Consider the following 21570-nt stretch of genomic DNA (forward strand, 5'->3'; position numbering starts at 1 on the left):
GCGGGACGCGGCCGCCGGGCCCCGGGCGCTGGACGCAGCCGGCGCGGGTGGACGCCGCGGGAGGCGCTCCTGAGCCGCGGCGCCCGCTGCCCAGTGGGAACACCGCGGGCCTGTCCCCTCGGCCGGGCAGCGCGTGCGGCCCCAGGGCCCCGGGCCCGGCGTGCGGCTGCACCGGGGGGGGGGGGGGGGGGAGGACTGTGCGGGCCGGGGTCTTAGGGCGGCCCAGGGCGGCGGTCGCCAGGGTGTCTCCAGCATTCCTGTTTGCGAACTGAGGAGCCTGCAGTGACGGGGGTGGGGGGGGCGTGCCAGCCGCAGCCCCCCGCCCGGCCCCCTCGCACACCCAGGTTACAAGGTTGTTCTGATGCATCACGTACTTGCGAGTTCCCACGCCAGCCCCCCACGCCCCACCGAGGCCCCTGTTTCCTTTTTCTTTCTCTCGGTCCCGCCTGGCAATGCTCAGGAATCACTCCCGGCAGCACGTGGGGGGCCCTGTGGGATGCTGGGGGTGGGACCCCGCTGTCCCCGCTCAGGGCAAGTGCCCCCGACCCTGCGCTAACGCTGGGCCAGGGGAAGTCTTCATGCCTCCCTGTCATCGGCTGTGGGCAGCCCCAGCCGGCCCTCCCCCACCTAGCAAGCGGGCGAGACTTTAGTACAGACGCCAGACGCCCAGGTGAGCTTTGAACACTTAGAAACCTTTTGCTTGGCAGCTGGACCGTGTCTGTCTATAGACCAGGTTTTTCTCGGGCTGTTCTCGGGGGTCCTGTCCCTGCATCCCTGTGTCCGTGGAGTCTCGCAGCCTGTTTCTCAGCTGTCTTTCGAGCCACCAGCTTTCTCTGCCAACTCAGCACACGAAGCTTTGCCCCGCAGAAGGCCTGTGCCCCCAGCACCCCGGCTGAATCCGCCTTGGGTGCCCCTGGCATCCAGGGTCACTGCTTGATGCCGGAGGGAGGACAGACAAACAAGGACATGGGCAGGCACCTGTTCAGTGCAGGTGACTGAGGCGGGGACACACGGCGCCTGAAGGTGTCGGAGGGGGAAGACACGGTGCCCGCGGTGTCTGTGCCTTGCCAGGGTCACAGTGGGGCCGCTGGTGGGGACAGGCTGGGCGGGCTGGGGGTGGGGTGGGTAGGGGGAAACACCTGGAGCACGAGCCGGCCAGCAGCAACCACGAGCCCGGGTACCCCCTACACCCACACCCAGCCGAGGGCGGGCACCCGAGTACAGAGCCAGGGCCCACACTGCAGGGTGTGGCCCCCAAACAAAAACACCCCCAAAACACTTTCTTGGTTTCTTGTCAGTATCGCAACCCGCGCACGGTCTCCCACAGACATTCTCCGCCTGGCTCTCTCGGCCTGTGTCTGCGGCCCACCGAGTCATTCAGTGACTCGGGGGTCCGAGCTGCCCAGGCCTCTGTCGGTTCCATCGGCCCACAGTTGTAAGAAGCATGTTCACACACACAGGTTTCCCCGGCAACTTTTCCAAAATGGACTGAATCCCAGACTGGAAATCATTTTCCTTTAGCACTTTGCTTTCTTGTTAAAAAAAGAAAAAAACTGTCCTTGGGAAAAGATTACTTTTTAGAGAATAATTTACTTTGAAGCAAAAGCATTTCCGCTCTATGTTGCATCAGCACAGGTTAAGTAAATTCACCCACTTTTTTTTTTAAATTTTTATTGAATCACCATGTGGAAAGTTACAAAGTTCTCAGGTTTATGTCTCAGTTATACAATATTCAAACACCCATCCCTTCACCAATGCCCATATTCCACCACCAAAAAACCCAGTATACCCCCGCCCCCCCACCCCCAACTGTATAACTGATGAATTTCACTTCATTTTCTCTTCACCTTGATTACGTTCCATATTTCAACACAAAACTCACTATTGTTGTTGGAGTTTCCCCCCAAGAAAGACAGCCCTACTACCAAGGAAGCATTTGATAATTAGTTTTCCATTAAAAGATTGTATGTTTTCAGTGTTTAGAAAAGGTGGCACGGCCTCGTTAGCGGCCCGCGGCTGCTCGGATGTGTCCCAGTCCCGCATCCCAGAGCCGTGTTAGTTGCTGCTCAGTGTCGCTGGGGCTCCATCTGGAGAAGGTGTGCTGGCTGTACCTCCTCCGTCTGGATCCCCGGTGTTGCTGGCCCGGTCTCGGGTCCGGAGCATTGTCCAGCCGCGTTGCTCACCAGAACGCCTGGCTTCTTCTCTGTTGAATGTAAATTCACCCACTTTTGCCAACTCTGCACTCAAAGGTCAGGCGAAGAGACGCAGGACCCTGGGGCCCCGGGGGCAGCTCGGCAGCTCCTTTCCGAGAACCCCTGGGTCGGTGCCACTGGTCCGGGCCTGAAAGCATAGGTCTGCACTGTCCACCAGCCGGGCCGGTTGGAAGGAGAGGTTCGCGCTGGACCTGCTGTTTTGCGGAGCTCGTGCGGGGGCCGTGCAGGCTGGAGAGCCACAAGCTGGCACACATGCGTGTCAGAAAGCCCAGAGCACCGCCCCGACAGACCTTCAGTCACCGTCACTGGACACGTCCCCGGAGTGACCAGCTCCGAGACAGCAGTCTGGGCCTCTCTCCCCACAGCCCTTCCCTGGGTCTCCCCTGGGTGGTCAGGGGGACCGGACCTTTCTCCCGACTCCTCCATGCTCCAAGCACTGAGACATGGACTCCTGTCCCCAGTACACGACAGTGGGCCGGCCGCTACTCCCTCGCACTGTGCTCCCCAGGGCTCACTCCTATTGACCAGCCCAGGAAGGCACCGGGGCCGAGGGAATGGGCCGCATTTCCAGACCTGGGGCAGCGGGCAGCGGCTCCTCTCAGTCCAGCTCTTTCCCAGCTTGCTGGGGATCAGGCGGGGCCCCTGGGAGAGGGGGGTCCTCCCTCAGGCTGGACACCAGGGAAGAGGGCAGCAATGCGGGAGGGAGAGTCCCATGTGTGCAAGTGTGTTAGTGTGTACAAGTATGTTTGTGCAAATGTTTGTGTGCTTACGAGTATGTATTAATGTGTGCATGTGTTAGTGTGTGCGTGTTAGTGTGTGCATGTGTGTTAGCGTGTGCAAGTGTGATAGTGTGTGCATGTGTGTCTGCAAGTCTGCTAGTGTATGCAAGTATGTTTGTGTGTGCTTGCATGTATGTATTGTGTGCATGTGTGTGCGTGTTAGTGTGTGCATGTGTTAGTGTGTGCAAGTGCGTTAGTGTGTGCAAATGTGATAGTGTGTATGTATTCGTGTGTGCACGTCTGTTAGTGTATGCAAGTATGTTTGTGTGTACTTGCGTGTACGTATTAATGTGTGCAAATGTATTAGTGTGCATGTGTGTTCGTGTGTGTGGTGGAGACAGGAAATCCCACATTACTTTTCTCCGGGCTGCAGACTTGGGTGTGAAAAGTGGGCAGGTAGGAGCAGCCTCATCTGGGGGCTACTTGCAGCCGCCTCCCCCCAAGTCAGTTGTGGGCTGTGCCTCTGAAGCCCCCCAGTTGGATGGTGGAGGCTGGGGGAGGTGCGTGGACTCACAGCGCCCGATGTGACCATGGGGCTCAGACCAGCAGACGTGGGGCTCTACACTGTGGACGGGTTTTGTGGGCTCCAGGAGCCACTAGTATTTCCTGTTGGGAAGCGAAGGGACTTCTGGGGGCCAGCAGGGGGGCCCCATCCCTCCTGGACACTTCTCCTTCCTCTCCAGCTCCGAGGAGCTGTTGTTCTGGGGACAGGTCCTGGCCCTCCCCAGTGTCCCTCCTGCTCAGGTTTGTGCTGGACGACAGGCCCTCAGAGGCCAGGCCAGCACTCGGGATGGTCGGGGCTGCCCCGCCCTGCAGGACCCACCTGTGTGTACTGCCTCCTGCCAGTGCTCCCAGCGTCCCACACTGCTGGGCTCTGTGTGGGTTCACACATGGCAACCTCCTGTGCACACACATGGCACATCCATGCACACATGGAAACCTCATGTGCACACGGCAACCTCATGTGCACACATGGCACATCCATGCACACACAGCAACCTCATGTGCACACATGCATATGCACTACACATGCATAGTTAGTACATGTTTACACACATAACATCCATTATAGTACCCATGCACATACCACATACACACATGTATATGCACCACACTCACACACCCACAAGCATACCACATATACATATACACAGACATGCAGGACCACACACACGTGCACACCACACATTGCATACCTTCACGCACACCATACATGCACATAGACACTACACACACAGAGTACACACATGTTCACACAGTCTCACAGGCACACGAAAATGCACACACATCTGTGCCCACACGACACTCTGGGTGTCTGACGATGGTAGCAGGGGGGCACTGGCATAGAACAGTGGGGTCCTGGGGTGCTCTACAGACCCTCCTTGTGAGGAATGCAAGACCCCGAGTCTGTTGCCAAGCTAGAAGAGGTCACATTTCAGAAAACCCATGTTTATTCAAAAAAATCTAGTCAGAAAGTCAGAAAGCATAATAAATAACTGTACAGAGGCCGCATACGGCAGACATACAGGGAAGCATGACGGGCGGGAGCAGCGTGGGCGGGGCCAGCCTGGGGGAGGGGGCTGGGGGCTCCTGCACAGTGTCCTGCTTCTCTGGCCATGCAGGTCCTTCTGTCCCCTGGGCAGTGGCCCGAGAGAGCCAAGGGCAAGTCGGCCGTGTGGGCACCAGGGGACACGTGGCTGGGCAGGAGGCACCGGGGGAAAGTGGCACGTGGCTTGGGGTAACACATCTCGTGAACAACACTCGGGGCGGGTGTGGGCGGGCCCCGAGGAGGCTGGACCCCAGCTAACCCTTCCTCATGTCCCCACTGGCCAGCAACTCCCTAAAAAGGGGCGTCCCGGGTGGACGCTCAGGGAGCCTGGGGCTGTGGGGCACTGGGTGCTGTCCCGGGACCTTCTGCATGGACAGAGCACGAGACCCCCGGAGCTGGGCCGTCCCAGGGGGAGGCAGGATGGGTCGGTGGAGGTAGCTCAGAGGTCCAGGGGAGCTGGCTCAGGGCCAGCCGAGCTGGGCGGGCCCCATGTCATGGCTGCTGGGACCCCGGGTCCCACGGAGCGGATAGATGGGCCGGTCAGCTTCTACTCAGCTCAGGGCTTGCGGCCAGGACCCCGGAAGGGCCGGGAGGGGCCCGAGGGTGGCACGGCCGGGCACCGGCTCCTGGGACGGGAACCCCCGAGGGTGGCATGGCCGGGCACCGGCTCCTGGGACAGGCGCCCCCGAGGGTGGCACAGCCGGGCACCGGCTCCCGGGACAGGCGTCTCTGCAGACCTGAAGCCTCACTGCCACTGCCAGCCAGCTCAGCTTCGGGAAACACACTTTGTCACAAAAACGCCAGAAAGACTCCTGGGGGTGCCGAGGGAAGGGGCCGGAGGTGCCCTTCCTGCCATGGGAAGAACCTTCCAGAACTATTAAAGCTCAGAAAGCCGCGGGGGTTAAGGTCTGAAAGCAAAGAGCCTGGGCTAAGGGTTCTTTGAGAATGTGGCACTTCGGGGTGTGAGCCGGGCGAGGACACGGAACGGGGACCCCGGGAGCCCCCAGCCACACTGGGGGCACAGTCGCGAGCAGGACAGGGGCCAGCACGCGGGGAGTCGGGGACACGCCTGCCCGGGCGACCGTGCTCATGCCAGGCGCGACGCCAGACGCTGGGACACGCAGCACACGGCCCTGGCAGCCGGCACGCCCACCGCGAGCTCTTTGGATCGGCTCGGCGGAGGCCCCCTCCCAGGACACTGGCCGGCGGCAAGTGCTCAGAAGGGCTGCCCCGAGACGGCCGCGGTGCGGGGACGGTCCTGGGTTTGGCTGGAGCGAGCGAGGAGGTGGCGCGTGGCTCGGGGCGCGTTCTGGGCAGCTACAGGCGGGTGGACGTGAGTGTCTTCATGCCGCGGCGCCGGGCCAGGCTGGACGCATGCACGGGCTGCAGCCGCGGGGCCTGCGGGCTTCTGCTCAGGGCCAGGTAGGTGGCGGCCATGGCGCCCTGCAGACCAGGCCAGGGTGACCTCTGCCTCAGTTTCCCCACGGGTCACCAGCGGAGACCGAAAAGATCGGCAGAGGGTTCCCGGGGCGGGGAGGGGGCCCAGGCACGTGGCCACCTGCTCAGTGGCCACCCCACCCTGGCCGGTGAGCCACAAACCCCAGTTCTCAGCTCAGACAGCAGGGCCAGGCTGGGGAAGGGCCCCGGGACTGTTGCGAGGCTGCGGGATGTGTGCATGTGTGCATGTGTGTGTGTGTGTGTGTGTGGGGGGGTATGTGTGTGTGTGTGTGTGTGTGTGTGTGTGTGTGTGTGTGTGTGTGAGAGAGAGAGAGAGAGCGCGCAAGGCTGCACTCTGTGTGTGGGGGGGTATGTGTGTGTATGTGAGAGAGAGAGAGAACGAGAATGAGCAGGGCTGCACTGTCTGTGTGTGTGAGAGAGAAAGAGAGAGAGAGAGCAGGGCTGTACTGTGTGTGTGTGTGTGAATAGGTCTGTGGGGGAGGGGGAGCAGAGCTGTGGGCAGGGGTGGGGTGGGGGAGCAGGGCAGGGGGTGGAGTCAAGACTCAGGGGCTGTGAGGGGGTGGGGCTGTGGCCGCGGGGGGCCAGGACTGGCAGGATGGGGGCTGCGGGAGGGGCTGGGGGCTGGGGGCGGCTGCAGGGCATGAGGGGGCAGTCCTGCCTGAGAGCTCTGGTCCTGCCGCCCTGCGGGGTCCCGTGCCCCCGTCACGCTGACACCCCTACCTTGACCAGGTGCACGTCGTGCCTGCTGAGCTGGCTCTGGGGCAGCTGCTCCCCGTCCACCACCCAGGGGTGCTGCAGGACCTGCAGGGCCGTCAGGCGCTGCTGCGGGTCCACGTGGAGCATCTTGGACACGACATCCTGGGAGGGAGGGGGAGGGAGGGGGGAGGCTCACACCGGCCGCACCTGCCCTGTCCCCAGCACCCGCCCCTGCATTCGCCAAGGCTGGGCCCACCTGGAGTCCGGCAGTGAAACACCCCAAATGCAGTCGCAGGGACCCGCACTCCACCCCGGCCCGGCCCTGCATCACATGTGCACCCACATACGTGCACGCACACACGTGCACCCTTGAATCAGCACCGCACTGGGAGTGGGCGCAGCCATTTCCGGGGAGACCCCATCACACATGACCTGAGCGTGGGGGACCCACCTCCCACCGGGCTCGAGACAGGGTCACAGCGAGAGGCAGCCACGCCCACCTCCCCACGGGCCACAGCACACACAGGCACGCTGCCCGCCCAGCCGCCGACCCGCAGTGAGAGACGGGCACAGGGCACGGGGCGCACGGGCACAGGGACACTCAACGTGGCGGGGGGGGGGAGTGGGAATGGCGCAGCTGCAACTCGGGTGCCACAGGGAGGCCGTGATCAGCGCAGCATGTCAGGGGTCCGAGGCAGGTGCAGCCAGGGCCGTGCACACAGCCCCCGGCGGGGTCACCAAGGGGACCGGGGTGCAGCCCAGCTGGGCACGGAGGGGCAGCCCGGCTCCGTGACTCCTGTGGGTGTGACACCAGCTTCACGGCGGATCCACGGAGCCACGGGGCTCAGGCTGGGTCCGAGGGCTGTGACTGTCCGCGGAGAGGAAGGGGCGGGTGGGCACAGTGGGAGACGCAGACGCAGACAGCACTCCTGGGGGTCCCCTGGGCAGGTCGACCGGGCCACCCGACGGCGCCAAGGCCAGAGCCCTCCGAGCCCAGACCCTGCGCTTTTTATTATTCTCGAGAAACGTTACTTGGCAGCCAAGAGGCTCAGCCCCGAGGCCCCGGGGCCAACGTGGCCCTGGGCCCTGCCGGAGACTCACCTTGGCCGCGTCCGATATGGAGTCCCAGTTCCCTCCCGACAGCGCGTACTTCCCGCTGCTGACCCGCGCCAAGATCTCCTCGGCCGTGTCATCAGGGCCGTTGGCGAAAGGCGTGAACCTGGGAGGGAGAGGTCGCTGGCAACTGGCCCCCGGCCCCCGACGAACATCGCCTGGGGGCAGGGCGAGGCCGAAGAGCTGGACCCAGAGTCTGGGATCAACTGTCCACTTCTGGTTCTCCAACAAATCGGACTTTTGTGTGGGGGGGTTGTTTGGTTTTAGTCTGGATGTGCTTGGGACTCAGTCCTGGCTCTGCTCAGGGTCACTCCCGGCTCTGTGCTCGGGACTCACTCCCGGCTCTGTACTCGGGGCTCACTGCATGCGGGTGCTGGGATTAGGCCCAGGTTGGCTGCGTGCAAGGCAAGTGCTCCCCCTGCACTGTCTCTCCAGCCCCAAGTCTAGTCTCTGAGCATCCGGCATCAGTGGGCTGAACAGAGACTCCAGGAGGCCCTCCCCGTTTCAGGAGCCCACGGGCTCGGCCTCTGAACTCCCCACAGTACCAGGACAGGTGTCACGCCCGGTCCCAGGACAACAGTTTAGGGCCCCTGTGTGGTGTCCAACCCCCAGGAGGACAGTGTGGGGCCTCTGTGTGGTGTCCAGTCCCCAGGAGGACAGCGTGGGATTGCTGCCCTGCCTTTGGGCTAAGAGTGCTCTGTCTTGCAGTCCACTCTGCGAGGGAGCAATGGACAGTGCTGGTGAGGCCCCTTCCCCCTCCTGGGCTTCTGGGGTCCCTGCCCAGTGCAGGAGAGCCGTCTTCTCCCTGGGAAGTCAGGGCTCGGCCAGGGAGCAGGACGCAGCCACACCCCAATGAGCCTGCCCACCCCCTCCTGCCATCCCAGGCAAGTGCGTGGCTGTGCGTGCATGCACGGGCATGTGTGTGCATGTGTGTGTGCGTGCATGCGTGAGCGTGTCCTGGCCTCACCCCGCCAGCATGGTGTACAGCAGGATCCCCAGGCTCCAGATGTCGCATGCCGCGTCGTAGCCTTGCCGCTTGAGGACCTGCGAGGGCCAGAGACAGGTCAGGCGTCTGGAGTTCCGGCGGCGCTGGGGCCTCCCATGTGACCAGACCGTGCGCTGCCTCAGCAGGGCCCGGCGGGCGAGTCCAGCCGTCTGCAGGGAGCGCGGGTGGCCATGGCCGCTGCCCCGCCCACGGCTGCTCTCCCGGCCGGGCCCCCTCGGAGATGGCCAGCACAGGCCACAGGCCGGCCCGTGGACAAGCCCTCCCCGGCCTTGCGGGCCTCACCTCGGGGGCCACGAAGTTGGCCGTGTAGCAGGGCGTCATGAGCAGCCCGTTCTCCGCCCGCAGCTGCTTGGCGAACCCGAAGTCGCAGATGCGGATGGACTCGGGGTTCCCAGACTCGTCCATGTACAGGATGTTACTCGGCTTCAGGTCCCGATGGACCACCTGGAGGGGGGCTACGGTGAGCGGGGGCGGGGCCGGGCCACAGGGAGAGCCAGAGGGAGATGGGGCGGGGCCAAGCGAGGGGCGGGGCCAGTGACTGGGGCGGGGCCTGGCGGGCAACAGCCAGCGAGCAGGGCAGCGTCTGGACTGGTGGGGCGGGGCCTGGGCGGGGCGGGGCCACAGTGAGGAGGGGGCCTTGGAGGGTGGGGCCACAGCGAGTGGGGCGGGGCCTATGCGGATAGGGCGAGGCCACACCGAGCAGGGAGGGCCTAAACAGGTGGGGCGGGGCCTGGGCGGGTGGAGCGGGGCGGGGCCTGGGCGGGCAGGGCGGGGCCTGAGCAGGTGGGGCGGGGCCAGGGCGGGGCCTAGGCAGTCCCGGGAAGGCCGCGCCTCCTGGTCCCGCTGTAGCGCCCAGCTGGGCCGCTCTCTGAGTTCTGCCTCCTGCCCCCCTCACACAGACCCTCAACGCCCCCGGATGCTGAGTGGCTGATGGATACCGAGCACTGTCCATGCCAGGGCGGGTGCGGGCGCCCTGGACCCCGTGCCCCGCCCGCCCCCAGCCCGCGCTCACCCCCTGCGAGTGCAGGTAGTGGATGGTGCGCGCGATGGTGCAGAGCACGGCGCTGGCCTCGCGCTCCGAGAAGCAGCGCTGCCGCAGGATGCGGTCCAGCAGCTCCCCGCCGCGCATCAGCTCCGTCACCAGGTACACCCGCTGGCCGTCGTCATACACCTGGGAGGGCACGGTGAGCGGGAGGGTCGGCGAGGGCCCCCCGCCGTGAGTGAGCCCGCGGGACGGGCCGTCACCCCACAGCACCCCCCCCCCCCGTGAGGCCAGTAAGGAGCCCTGATGTCCCCTGCCTCGCTCTGGGCTGTCACCCCCATGCCGCTGGCCGAGGGAGACAGGCCAAACCATTAGGTTGGAGGACAGGGAACTCCGACAGCCGGCACCAGGCCCAGTGCTCTGCCCTGGGGCACACGGGGAGTCACCAGCTCCCACGGACTTCCCGAGCGTGATGACGCAGCCTGGGGTCCTGGGGCACACCCAGCTGTGCGGGATCCCTCCCAGGAGTGCTCAGTACCCTACGCAGTGTCAGGGTTCAAACCGGGGTCGGCTGCATGCACCTGACCCCTCGGTGCCTTAAGCCCTGTCCCATCTCCCTGGCCTGGGATCCTGGACACCACGTGGCCCGAAACTCCCGGGCAGCTTTCCATTCTGTAGTCACTGCCGCAGTGCTCAGGGCTCACTCCTGGATCCGTGCTCAGACATCCCTCCTCGTGTGCTCAGGGGACCACTCGAGGGGGTCCGGCCACGCTTCCGGGCAGGTGCGAGGCTGGGGAGGGGGGTGGGGATGCGCTGGCGGCGTGACTGGGTGTGGGGCTGTGCCAACAGAGGGGTGGGGGTGGGGCACAGTGAACGGGCTCAGGGCATGAGCTGCCCCCACCACAGTCCCAACGAGGGGCCTGGCGCGCCCCGGGGCCACTTACGTCTTTGAGGGTGATGATGTTAGGGTGCTGGCCGTACCGAAGCAGGATCTCGATCTCTTCCGAGGGGTCCCTCTTACTCTTGTCGATGATCTGGAACACAGAGGTGCCCATGGGGCCTCCTGCCTCGGCGCCCCTCCCCCGACCCTCAAACGCCCACAGGGACAAGCCGGCCCTGCAGCCCCGGGGGAGATGCACCCAGAAGGGGAGGAGACCCCAACTCCAGGCCATGTGACTAAGCTGCAGGAATGAAGAGAGGGAAGGAGGACAGACGCCCGCAGGAGCGCACAGGGAGTCTCGCTGAACTTCGATGAAAGGGGCAAAGGCAGGAAGGTGGGGCAGCTGGACGGCCCCGGGCCAGAGCATGAACACAGACCCTTTCTACCAGGAAGCACCAAAGTCAAATCAGAGTGGGATAAAGACCTGACATTGGGCCTGAGTGCATACGTTACACGGAGCAAATCATAGGTAGGAAGCCCCGTGACACTGAACTGACAGAAACAAAGATGAACCAATGGGCGGGATGAAACCAAAGAGCCTCTGTACTGGGAGAGACACAATGGCCAGAATAAAGCGCCACACGCGGACCTGGAGGGAGCCGTGCCCAGCATCTGCCAGGGGGTGGCCGCAGAGAGATGAAGCGGAGGGAGAAGGTCACCAGGAGACCCAAGATAAATGGGGACAGCGATGAACAGAAACTTCCTCTGAGAAGCTTACAAACGCCCAAAAGGTACACGGGAAAACGCTCTCCGTCACGAATCACCAGGGAGATGCAGGTCAAATCACCCACGAGCTGGCCTCTCGCACCAGGGCTGGCACCCATCCCGAATAAGAGCAACCCGTGCCGGCGCGGGTGTGGGGAAGGGGAAATGCCGGCCGGCCCAGTCACTTTGGAAGACAATCTGGACATTCCTCAGAAAACCAGGAACTGAGCGATCCACTTCTCGGAATGATCCCCCACAGCACGGGGCCTGTGGCCAGCAAACAATGACAAACCACCGGGAGGGAGAAGAGCCGTGAGAAGCACTTTGGGGCCGAGGCCGGGCAGAGCTGGCACCTGCAGGCCCAGCACGGGGCACCCGCACACACGCTCCCTGTCCGTCTGTGCCGGAGCCTCTGGGCAGGGAAACACGGCCGGTGGCACGGACTGTCTCCAGGTGACGAAGCCACGGCCGCCCACCGCAGTGGGGAGGGACCGTGCACGTGACAGTCGTGGCCCACCCTGGAAACCCACTGGGGGCAGCAGGGGCTGAGGTGGCCCTGGCACACAGGCTGCCTGGCGAACCCAAGGCCACTGATCCACTGACCACGTCACACTGACCAGGGGGCATCACCCACTGTCCACATCACACTGACCACAGGGTGTCCACCCACTGTCCAGTCACTGTATGTGCCCACTCACATGTGTCCAGTCACACTATCATCATACTGTCCACAGTGTCCACCCACTGTCCACAGTCACTGTCCATGGGGTGTCTACCCACTATCCACATCACTGTCCATGCAGTGTCCACCCACTGTCCACAGTCACTGTCCATGGGGTGTTTACCCATTATCCACATAACTGTCCATGCAGTGTCCACCCACTGTCCACTGTCACTGTCCATGGGGTGTCCACCCACTGTCCACATCACACTGTCCATGTGGTGTCCACCCACTGTCTACAGTCACCGTCCATGGTGTGTCCACCCACTGTCCACATCACACTGTCCATGCGGTGTCCACCCACTGTCCACCATCACTGTCCATGGGGTGTCCACCCACTGTCTACAGTCACATTGCCCATGGGCATCCACCCCCTGTCCATATGGTGTCCACTCACTGTCCACATCACACTGTCCGTGGGCATCCACCCCCTGTCCACAGTCACACTGCCCACAGGTGCCCACCCGCTGTCCAGTCTCTGCCCACTGATGTCCAGTCACACTGTCCATGGTGCCCACCCGTGTCTGCGGGGCACGTGTGTGGGCGTTGGTGCCTCTTTCTTGTCTTCTCCAGGGTTTGGAGAATGCGCCGCCCATACCGGGAGCCAGCTGCAGAGGTGCGCCCCCTGGCGGCCGGCAGCGTCTCTGCAGGGTTTCCCCCACCCCCAGAGCCAGCTGCAGAGGTGCGCCCCCTGGTGGCCAGCAGCGTCTCTGCAGGGTTTCCCCCACCCCCAGAGCCAGCTGCGGAGGTGCGCCCCCTGGTGGCCGGCAGCGTCTCTGCAGGGTTTCCCCCATCCCCAGGGTCCGGCGCCCGCCTCACCTTGACCGCATACTCGGTGTCACTGGCCTTGTGCACGCAGCGCTTGCACACGGAGTAGGCGCCCACGCCAATGTCCTCACCCACCTCGTAGCCGTCGGTGAAGAGGACGTTGTTCCCGTGCAGCTGCTGCGGAAGGTGGCAGAAAGGCAGGCTGGTCCGCAGCACGTGGCCAGCCGGGGGGGGGGGGGGGGCGAGGAGCCCACCTGTGCAGGGGCCCCAGGGTTACCTGCACGATGGGGTGCACGGCCGCTCTGTGTGCGTCCTGCTGGGACAGGTCCTGAACCAGGCTCGAGGCCACGAAGCTGAACCCTCGGAACAGATGGTGCGCGTTGGCGCTGGGGGGCACGCCCGGGGAGTCTGGGGGCAAGAGGGAGCTGCCTCAGCAGGGGCCCGCAGCCGGACAGCAGGGGCACGCGTACGTGTGCAATGGAGGCAGCGTGCACATGGGAAGTGTCACGGGTGAGGGGTCTGCATGCACATTAGTGTATGCATATGTGAGGCATGTGTGCACGAGGCAAGAGTGCAGCAGGCATGTGTAATGCGTGTGCACTGTGTGCATATGTGAGGTATGTGCAAATGTGTGCAGGTATCAGGCATGTGCACTTGCATGAGTGTGCATGTGTATGTTACCTATGAGGCATGTGCTTGCACATGCAGATGCGCATGAGTGCATGTGCACATGTGAAGTGTGCATGAGACACTTGCATATATGAGGCATGTGAAGAATGTGCACATGGGACACACGTGAGGTGTGCATGCATACAAGGCATGTGTGCAGGAAGTGAGACATGAGCATGTATGTGCGTCTGTCAAGGCAGTAAAACAGACGTGGAGATGCTGGCCCGCTGGAAACTCCCCTTTGGGGTGGTGTGTCAATGGGTCGTTTCTGGGGTGCTGGGATGGAGCCCAGGCCCCTCACGCCCAGCCTGAGGCTGCTGGCTGTGCTGCGCCCAGAGGCGGACAAACTGCCCAGGTGGCTGGTGTCCACATGAGCGAGTGTGGAGCCTGTTTCCCATCCTGGGCCCCTCGTGAAAAGCCCAGCGGCTTGGGCTGGCCTGTGTGCTCTGGTCGGTAACGCGGGGCTGCGGGAGGCTGAGGGGTCTGGGAAGACCTGGATATTTCCTCAAGCCATTCCCAGGTAACAGCACAGACTCCAGCCCTCAAGCCGCCATAACTAGGGGGCAGTGAGCCCAGGACAACTTGATGGCATTTCCATGGAGGACACCCGAGGCAGCAGCCCGGGTTCCCCGATGCCCGTCCCAGGCTGGCCAGAGGGGACCCTCACAGGGCCTGCAAGTTTGCTTCCACCCTGCTCTGCTCACCTGTGGGGGTCCGTGCTGTGAACTCGGGGTCGAAGTGGAAGGTGTCCTCAGGCCTGCCCACTGCCGGCCTGAAGGGTGGCGTGACCTCCCTGCGGTACAGTTTCTGCAGAGAACAGAGGGCGCTGAGGGCAAGCAGGCTGGGCAGGCCAGAGTGCCTCGGTGCAGCGGTTAAGGCTGACCTGCACTGACGCAGTCCACAGGGCATGGGCAGTGGGGCCGGGCAGCACGAGCACCCAGTCTGGCACAGCTTCCGCAACGTTTCTCCCCAGAGGCCAGCAGAGCAGCCACAGCTCAACCCCTTCACAGGTACCAGCAGGACCTGGCCTGTGTGCCATCCTCCTGGGAGTGTGCAGGACTCTGCACCCACATGACCCAGAGGCGGACTGTGTGGCACTGTCTAGGGGCACTGTGTGTGGGCAGCGTCTGGTAGTGTCTGTGGCAGCGTCTGTGGGTAGCATCTATGGGTAGCGTCTGTGGGCAGTGCCTATGGTTAGTGTCTGTGGCGTCTGCGGCAGTGTCTATGGCAGCATCTGTGCGTAGCATCTGTGGCAGCATCTGTGAGTAGCGTCTGTGGCAGAATCTGTGGGTAGCATCTGTGGTAGTATCTGTGGCAGTATCTGTGGGTAGCGTCTGTGATAGCATCTGTGGGTACCATTTGTGGCAACATCTGTGGCAGCGTGTGTGGTAGTGTCTGTGGGTAGTATCTGTGGCAGCATCTGTGGGTAGCGTCTGTGGTAGCATCTGTGGCAGCATCTGTGGGTAGTGTCTGTGGCGGCATCTGTGGTAGCATCTGTGGGTAGCATCTGTGGCAGCGTCTGTGGTAGCATCTGTGGCCCGTATCTGTGGGTAGCATCTGTGGCAGCATCTGTGGGTAGCATGTGTGGCGGAGTCTGTAGCCAGCATCTGTGGCAGTGTCTACGGTAGCGTCTGTGGCGGCATCTGTGGCAGCGTCTGTGGGTAGCATCTGTGGTGGCATCTGCGGCAGCGTCTGTGTCAGAATCTGTGGTAGCATCTGTGGTAGCATCTGTGGTAGTGTCTGTGGCAGTATCTGTGGGTAATGTCTGTGATAGCATCTGTGGTAGCATCTGTGGGTACCATTTGTGGCAATATCTGTGGCAGCGTGTGTGGTAGTATCTGTGGAGGCATCTGTGGCAGCATCTGTGGCCAGTGTCTGTGGGAGCGTCTGTGGCAGCATCTGTGGGTAGCACGTGTGGCAGCGTTGCGTCTGTGGGTAGCATCTGTGGCGGAGTCTGTGGCCAGCATCTGTGGTAGCGTCTGTGGCGGCATCTGTGGCAGCGTCTGTGGGTAGCATCTGTGGCAGCATCTGTGGCAGCGTCTGTGGCAGCATCTGTGGGTAGCGTCTGAGGGTAGCATCTGTGGTGGCATCTGTGGATAGTGTTTGTGGGTAGCATCTGTGGGGAGTGTCTATGGTGGCATCTGTGGGCAGCATCTGTGGCAATGTCTGTAGTAGCATCTGTAGCAGCGTCTGTGGCAGCGTCTAGTAGTGTCTGGGTAGCATCTGTGGCAGCATCTGTGGGTAGCATCTGTGGCAGCATCTGTGGCAGCATCTGTGGGGAGTGTCTATGGTGGCATCTGTGGGTAGCATCTGTGGCAATGTCTGTAGTAGCATCTGTAGCAGCGTCTGTGGGTAGCGTCTGTGGCAGCATCTGTGGGTAGCATCTGCGGGTAGCTGCCTGTGGCAGCGTCAGTGGCCACCAGGTTTGTGCGTGCAGCCCGTGCTTGTGGGATGTCTGTATTCCTGCTCCGTGGCACCTCCTGGGCGCGTCGCCAGAACTGGTACCTACAGCAAGGCGGCTGCCTCGGAGTTCTGCCCTCCTGTGGGGCCAGCAGACACAGAAGGAGCAGAGAGAGTGCTCTGCTCCTGGGTGAGGGCAGCCGGGGGCCAGCTGGGCCTGGGTGGGGGGTGCCCACTGAGTTGGCCCGAGGCCTCTGCACTGGCCATCGGGAGAGCTGAGGGACACGGGTTCCAGAGGGCGTGCGTGGGGCCTCCCAGTGCCCACGCAGAAACCCACTCCTGGTCTCTGAGCACTTCTGGTTCCACACCTGGGAGTCACTCAGGGACCAAGGGTGGCTCAGGCTGGTGCAGGGACCAGCTGGTACAGGCTGGGGATCGTGGGTCATTTCAGAGCAGAAGCAGCTTTGTGACAGGGAAACTGAGGCCCACAGGTCAAGTGCTGAGTGGACCCAGGTTCCGCCATAGCAGCACCCTGTGGGGCATTAGGTGCCCTCTGGGGTCTGGGGTGCCCTGTGGGTGCAGGGTGCCCTGTCTCCTTCACCTTGATGCCACTAAGTACTGGTACCTGTCCACCCTCCAACCTCTCACCCCACACCTGGTCACCCCCACCGTTTCCTCTTCATACCAGGAACAGTGACCGGCCTGCAGACATGACTAGGTGGGTTTGGCCACAGCCCCAGCCCCCACCCCATGGACTCCCTCGCTCTGTCCATCTAGTGCCTTCCCCAGCTCTGTGTGCAGCCCCCCGTGGGTTCCGCCCTGACTCAGCCACTGTGGGGAAGAACCTCGAAGCACCTGGATTTTGTTGTTGAGCAACTCTGACCAGATGGTCACAGGGTGGACCCAGGAGAGTGCCCCCACCCCTGGCCTGAGACAATGCCAGGCAGTCAGGTTGGGTGCCCAGGGCTCCTGAGTTCAGAGGGCTGCATCTAGAACCACCTCTAGCTCTGTCCGGGGTCTAGAACCACCTCTGCTCTGTCTGGTGTCTAGAACCATCTCTGCCCTGCCCTGTGTCTAGAACTATCTCTGCCCTATCTGGTATCTAGAACCATCTCTGCCCTGCCCTGTGTCTAGAACCATCTCTGCCCTGTCTGGTGTCTAGAACCATCACTGCTATGTCTAGAACACCTCTGCTCCGTGTCTAGATCCATCTCCACTACATCTAGAACATCTCTGCTGTGTCTAGAACCATCTCTGCCCTGTCTGGTGTCTAGAACCATCACTGCTATGTCTAGAACACCTCTGCTCCGTGTCTAGATCCATCTCCACTACATCTAGAACATCTCTGCTGTGTCTAGAACCATCTCTGCTCTCCACAGGCAGGGGGCTTCAGGTCACAGCTGTCCGGGTTGGGGGCCCCAGGTCTGTGCAGTCAGCACAGAAGGCCTCCGAGTGCCAGGCCAGCACGCGTCCCCCGCTCTCCCGTCCGCGTCACCACCATGCACTCACATTCCAGTCGATGGTGACGAAGAAGGGGTGACGCTTCAGCTCCTCCACGCCGTCGAGGCCGGCTCCTGGGGGCAAAGGGGTCGTCAGGCCTTGGACGGCCCCTCCCGGACGGCCCTGCTGCCACCGGGCTGGGCTGGGGAAGGGGCGCAGAGCTGTGGGAGCTGGAGCCCCGAAGGCTCCGGTGCTGGCGGGGACAGGTGTCGGCCCGCATCTCCCTTACTCCAGAGAAATGGTCCTTTCTATGACCCCCTTTCGGCAGGAGCGCCCAGGCGGGGGTTCCCACTCAGAGCAGCAGGGACGTCCCTGGGCTTTGGGGACCGCCTCATCCCGAGAGTCTCGTCTGTCTGCGGAGAGGCTGCCCCAGCGACTCCCTGCGCGAGGACGCGGGGCTGCGGCAGTCGCTCTGTGATCACTGTGATCGCGCCACCTCACGCCTTCCACGTCCAGAGGGGATGCTTTAATCCCAGCAAAGCACAGACCCAAGGCCTCGGCCTTAGGAGCCGCTGCGCAGGGGGACGCAGGGGACTCGCCGAGGTGGAAGGACAGACTGCGGTGCAGGAGACGGAAGCACAGGGAGCCCTGCTTCCACCTAGGAAGGGCTGCAGGCCGCGTGCTGTGCGCTCGAGAGCAATACCGGGGCAGGGGCGGGGAGGGGCGTGCTGGGTAATGCTGCCCCCGGAGGGAGGGCCCTGAGCAGGGCGAGACGCCACCCACGGGCACCCTCCCCCGTGTCCCACCCAGGCCCGCCCCTGCCCCCGAAGGCCCCCCGCTAGCTCCACTCACAGGCTTGGGCAGGGCTGAGGCCTGCGAGCACCCCCGGGATGGGCGACCCCAGCACCAGCGGATGGGACCCGGGGCAGCGGGCCGGGCGGGGACAGACCGACCCCTCCCGCAGGCGCCCCGTGGCCGCTCTTACCCAGCCGGTTGCATGGGTTCCGTTTGAAGAGCGCCCGCAGCAGGCCCTGCGCCTCCACGCTGAGAAACTGCGGCATGCCCAGCTTGGCTCTGGAACGGGCGGCGGGAGGCTCTGAGCCCGCCCGGCCCCCGGCCCCCTGACCCCAGCCTGCCTGCCCCCCCTCCGGCCCCGGCCCGCCCAGGCCCTCCTGTCCCCCCACGTGCTCTGCCCTTGGAATCTGAATCTCCCTTTGGGCCCCCGGTGCCTGTGGCCGGGGAGGAGGTGCCTGCCGCCCCCCGCCCGTCTGAGGACCGGGCCACCTACTTGAGGATGAGGGCCATGGTCTCCTTCCTGTCCTTGCCCTGGAACGGCAGGGAGCCCGTGAGCATCTCAAACTGCGGGAGACAGGGCAGCGCTGGACACTGGCAGGGAGCCTGGCCCAGCCCCCTCGGGGGCCCCGAGACAGTGGTGGGGCCCACACACAGGCAACTGTGTGCCCGGGACAGAGGGGACAGGGCGGGGGTGGGTGGGGGTGTCGGGACAGAGGGGACACAGCAGGGGTGGGGGTGTCGGGACAGAGGGGACACGGCGGGGGTGGGTGGGGGTGTCCGGGACAGAGGGGACAGGGCGGGGGTGGGTGGGGGTGTCGGGACAGAGGGGACACAGCAGGGGTGGGGGTGTCGGGACAGAGGGGACACGGCGGGGGTGGGTGGGGGTGTCCAGGACAGAGGGGACAGGGCGGGGGTGGGTGGGGGTGTCGGGACAGAGGGGACACAGCAGGGGTGGGGGTGTCGGGACAGAGGGGACACGGCGGGGGTGGGTGGGGGTGTCGGGACAGAGGGGACACAGCAGGGGTGGGGGTGTCAGGATAGAGGGGACACGGCGGGGGTGGGTGGGGGTGTCCGGGACAGAGGGGACAGGGCAGGGGTGGGTGGGGGTGTCCGGGACAGAGGGGACAGGGCAGGGGTGGGTGGGGGTGTCGGGACAGAGGGGACAGGGCGGGGGTGGGGGTGTCCGGGACAGGGGGGACAGAGCGGGGGTGGGGGTGTCCGGGACAGAGGGGACACGGCGGGTGTCCGGACAGAGGGTGGGCATCTGCATGTGAGAGCCGTTTGCCCAGGAAAACAGGAGCACAGACCAGGGCACACAGGGCTGGGGGCCTGGGGTGTGCGGACACTGCCCCCGTGTCACCGTGCGGGCAGAGGGCAGTGGGCACACTGGACGCACACTGGCCTGCGGCAGCTTAGACAGTCCTGGCCGTCAGCCATGCCCGCACAGGCAGGGGCAGCCCCCCCATGCTGCTCCCCTGCCCAGGAGCAGGAGGGCCAGAGGGCAGCGGGCACAGTGCCGTGGAGGGGTCAGGGTCGTGGTGGGCAGTCAGGCCGTACCATGAGCACCCCGAAGGACCACCAGTCTGCGGTGTGCGTGTGCCCGCGCCGGCTGACCACCTCGGGCGCCATGTACTCAATGGTCCCACAGAAGGAGTAGGCGCGCTTGTCCTGGTCCACCGCCTCCTTGCTCAGCCCGAAGTCTGCGGGGCAGCAGGGCACCTCAGCCCGCCCCCCAGCCAGCCCCGGCCCACCCCAGGCACGCCAGCGGGTGAAGGCGGGGGGGGGGGGGGCATGAGGAGCGAGAGTGAGAGGGAGGGGTCCCGGGGACGGGTGGGTGAGGGAGGGGCGGGTGAGGGGCCCCAGGGACAGGCAGGTGAGGGAGGGGCGGGTGAGGGAGGGGCGGTGAGGGACCCCGGGGGATGGGAGGGCGAGGGACGGGTGGGCGAGGGAGGAGCGAGGGAGGGAGGGGCCCAGGACGGGCGGGCGAGGGCCCTCTCCCGGGAGCCGCGCCGGCAAGGGGTCTCGCTCCGCTCACCTGTGACCCGGATGTGGCCGTCCTCGTCCAGCAGGACGCTGAAAGGCAGGACGCGCCTCAGGTGGGGCGGGGGCTGTGCAGGCCGTGCGGCCGACTCGGGACACAGGGCTCTGCGCCCACAGGCCCCGCGCACGTGGCACAACCCCAGACCTCGGGGCTCTGCTCAGGTCAGAGCTCTGCCCCCGCCCTGGAGCCGGACTGAGCCGGTGGGGCTGGGGAGGGGGCAGGCGAGCCCGGGGCACAGGAGTGACCGCTGTGGGCAGGCCACCAAGGGGGAGATCGGCCCCTCGGGTAAGAGGCACTCGGAGGACCCCCGGGGCCCCACCAGGGCGCCTGAGAGGATGGACCTGGCAGGCAGGCAGTGACCCGGCCTCAGTTTAGGAGGAACAGACCTGAGGGGGTCGGGCACCCTGCTGGCACCAGGGCCCATGGGGGTCGGGGGTCAGTTACGGGGACAGCAGAGTCACAGGGACATGGGGTCAGAGCGGGGTCAGGAGACACAGTGGGATCACAGAGACAAAGGGGGATCACAGGGACACAGGGAGACAGTGGGGTCACGGGGTCACAGGGACAGAGCAGAGTCATGGGGTCACAGGGACACCGGGACAGAGCAGGGTCACAGGGACAGAGTGGGGTCACAGGGTCACGGGGGTCACAGGGACTGAGTGGACTCACAAGGTCACAACACAAAGACAGGGCGGGTTCACGGGGACACGGGGACAGAGGGGTCACGGGGACAGAGAGGTCACGGGGACAGAGCAGGGTCACGGGGACAGAGGGGTCACGGGGACAGAGGGGGTCCCAGGACACAGGAGCCTGCCAGGGGGGTCACACCAGCCCTCAGCACAGCCCAGTGCGGCCCACTGCCGGGGAGGAGCCACTTCCGGCTTCCCAGCCGCTGGCCGAGCCCCTGCAGTGACAGCCGCGGGCCCACGCCTGCCCTTAGGGACCCCCGTGCCCAGGCCAGGACTCGCCCATGGTGAGCACCAGCGCGTAGGCAGCTCCACTCTCGGGGGGCCATGGGCGGGCAGTGTCGCAGGGAGGAGGGTGAGCGCGGCGGGAAGGGAGCGGACGGACCCGGGGAAGGCTGGCCTCTCGCGCTCTCGCCCTCTCTGGGCCGCCGCGCCCCGCCTGGTGCCCCTGAGCCCAGCCCAAGGCTCTGCGCAGCCCCGGCCCGTGTCCAGGGGCTGAGGACCACCGTCTCAGCGCCACTGGCCGCCAGGTGCCCCTCCCTGCCTCCCGACCAGGTGCGAGGCCACCTCAGGGTGGCCGGCGGGCAGGCCGGGGTGCTCCTGCGCCCA

At 64.4% G+C, this 21570-nt stretch overlaps 1 protein-coding gene across 4 annotated transcripts in view; it reads right to left on the reverse strand.

The window, feature by feature from the left end:
* Window positions 1-1841: 1841 nt before the first annotated feature.
* RPS6KA2 (ribosomal protein S6 kinase A2) overlaps window positions 1842-21570 on the reverse strand; it is a 67213-nt gene continuing 47484 nt past the window's right edge. For 2 of the 4 annotated variants that reach the window (XM_055135145.1, XM_004600765.2), the window contains 15 exons: window positions 20270-20307; window positions 19792-19934; window positions 18728-18798; window positions 18425-18513; window positions 17509-17573; window positions 14304-14406; window positions 13208-13338; window positions 12982-13107; window positions 10741-10830; window positions 9827-9985; window positions 9097-9258; window positions 8776-8852; window positions 7797-7914; window positions 6720-6857; window positions 4421-5984 (listed from right to left, as the gene is read on the reverse strand). In XM_055135145.1, coding sequence (XP_054991120.1) covers window positions 5859-5984; window positions 6720-6857; window positions 7797-7914; window positions 8776-8852; window positions 9097-9258; window positions 9827-9985; window positions 10741-10830; window positions 12982-13107; window positions 13208-13338; window positions 14304-14406; window positions 17509-17573; window positions 18425-18513; window positions 18728-18798; window positions 19792-19934; window positions 20270-20307 — 1636 coding nt within the window. In that variant the 3' untranslated portion in view covers window positions 4421-5858. Of the gene's footprint in view, window positions 2204-4420; window positions 5985-6719; window positions 6858-7796; window positions 7915-8775; window positions 8853-9096; window positions 9259-9826; window positions 9986-10740; window positions 10831-12981; window positions 13108-13207; window positions 13339-14303; window positions 14407-17508; window positions 17574-18424; window positions 18514-18727; window positions 18799-19791; window positions 19935-20269; window positions 20308-21570 lie in introns of those variants that run through there. The other 2 variants (XM_055135147.1, XM_055135146.1) reach the window with 2 other exon arrangements.

The sequence above is a fragment of the Sorex araneus genome, chromosome 4, assembly GCF_027595985.1.
Source record: "Sorex araneus isolate mSorAra2 chromosome 4, mSorAra2.pri, whole genome shotgun sequence".
Taxonomy (NCBI): Eukaryota; Metazoa; Chordata; class Mammalia; order Eulipotyphla; family Soricidae; genus Sorex; species Sorex araneus.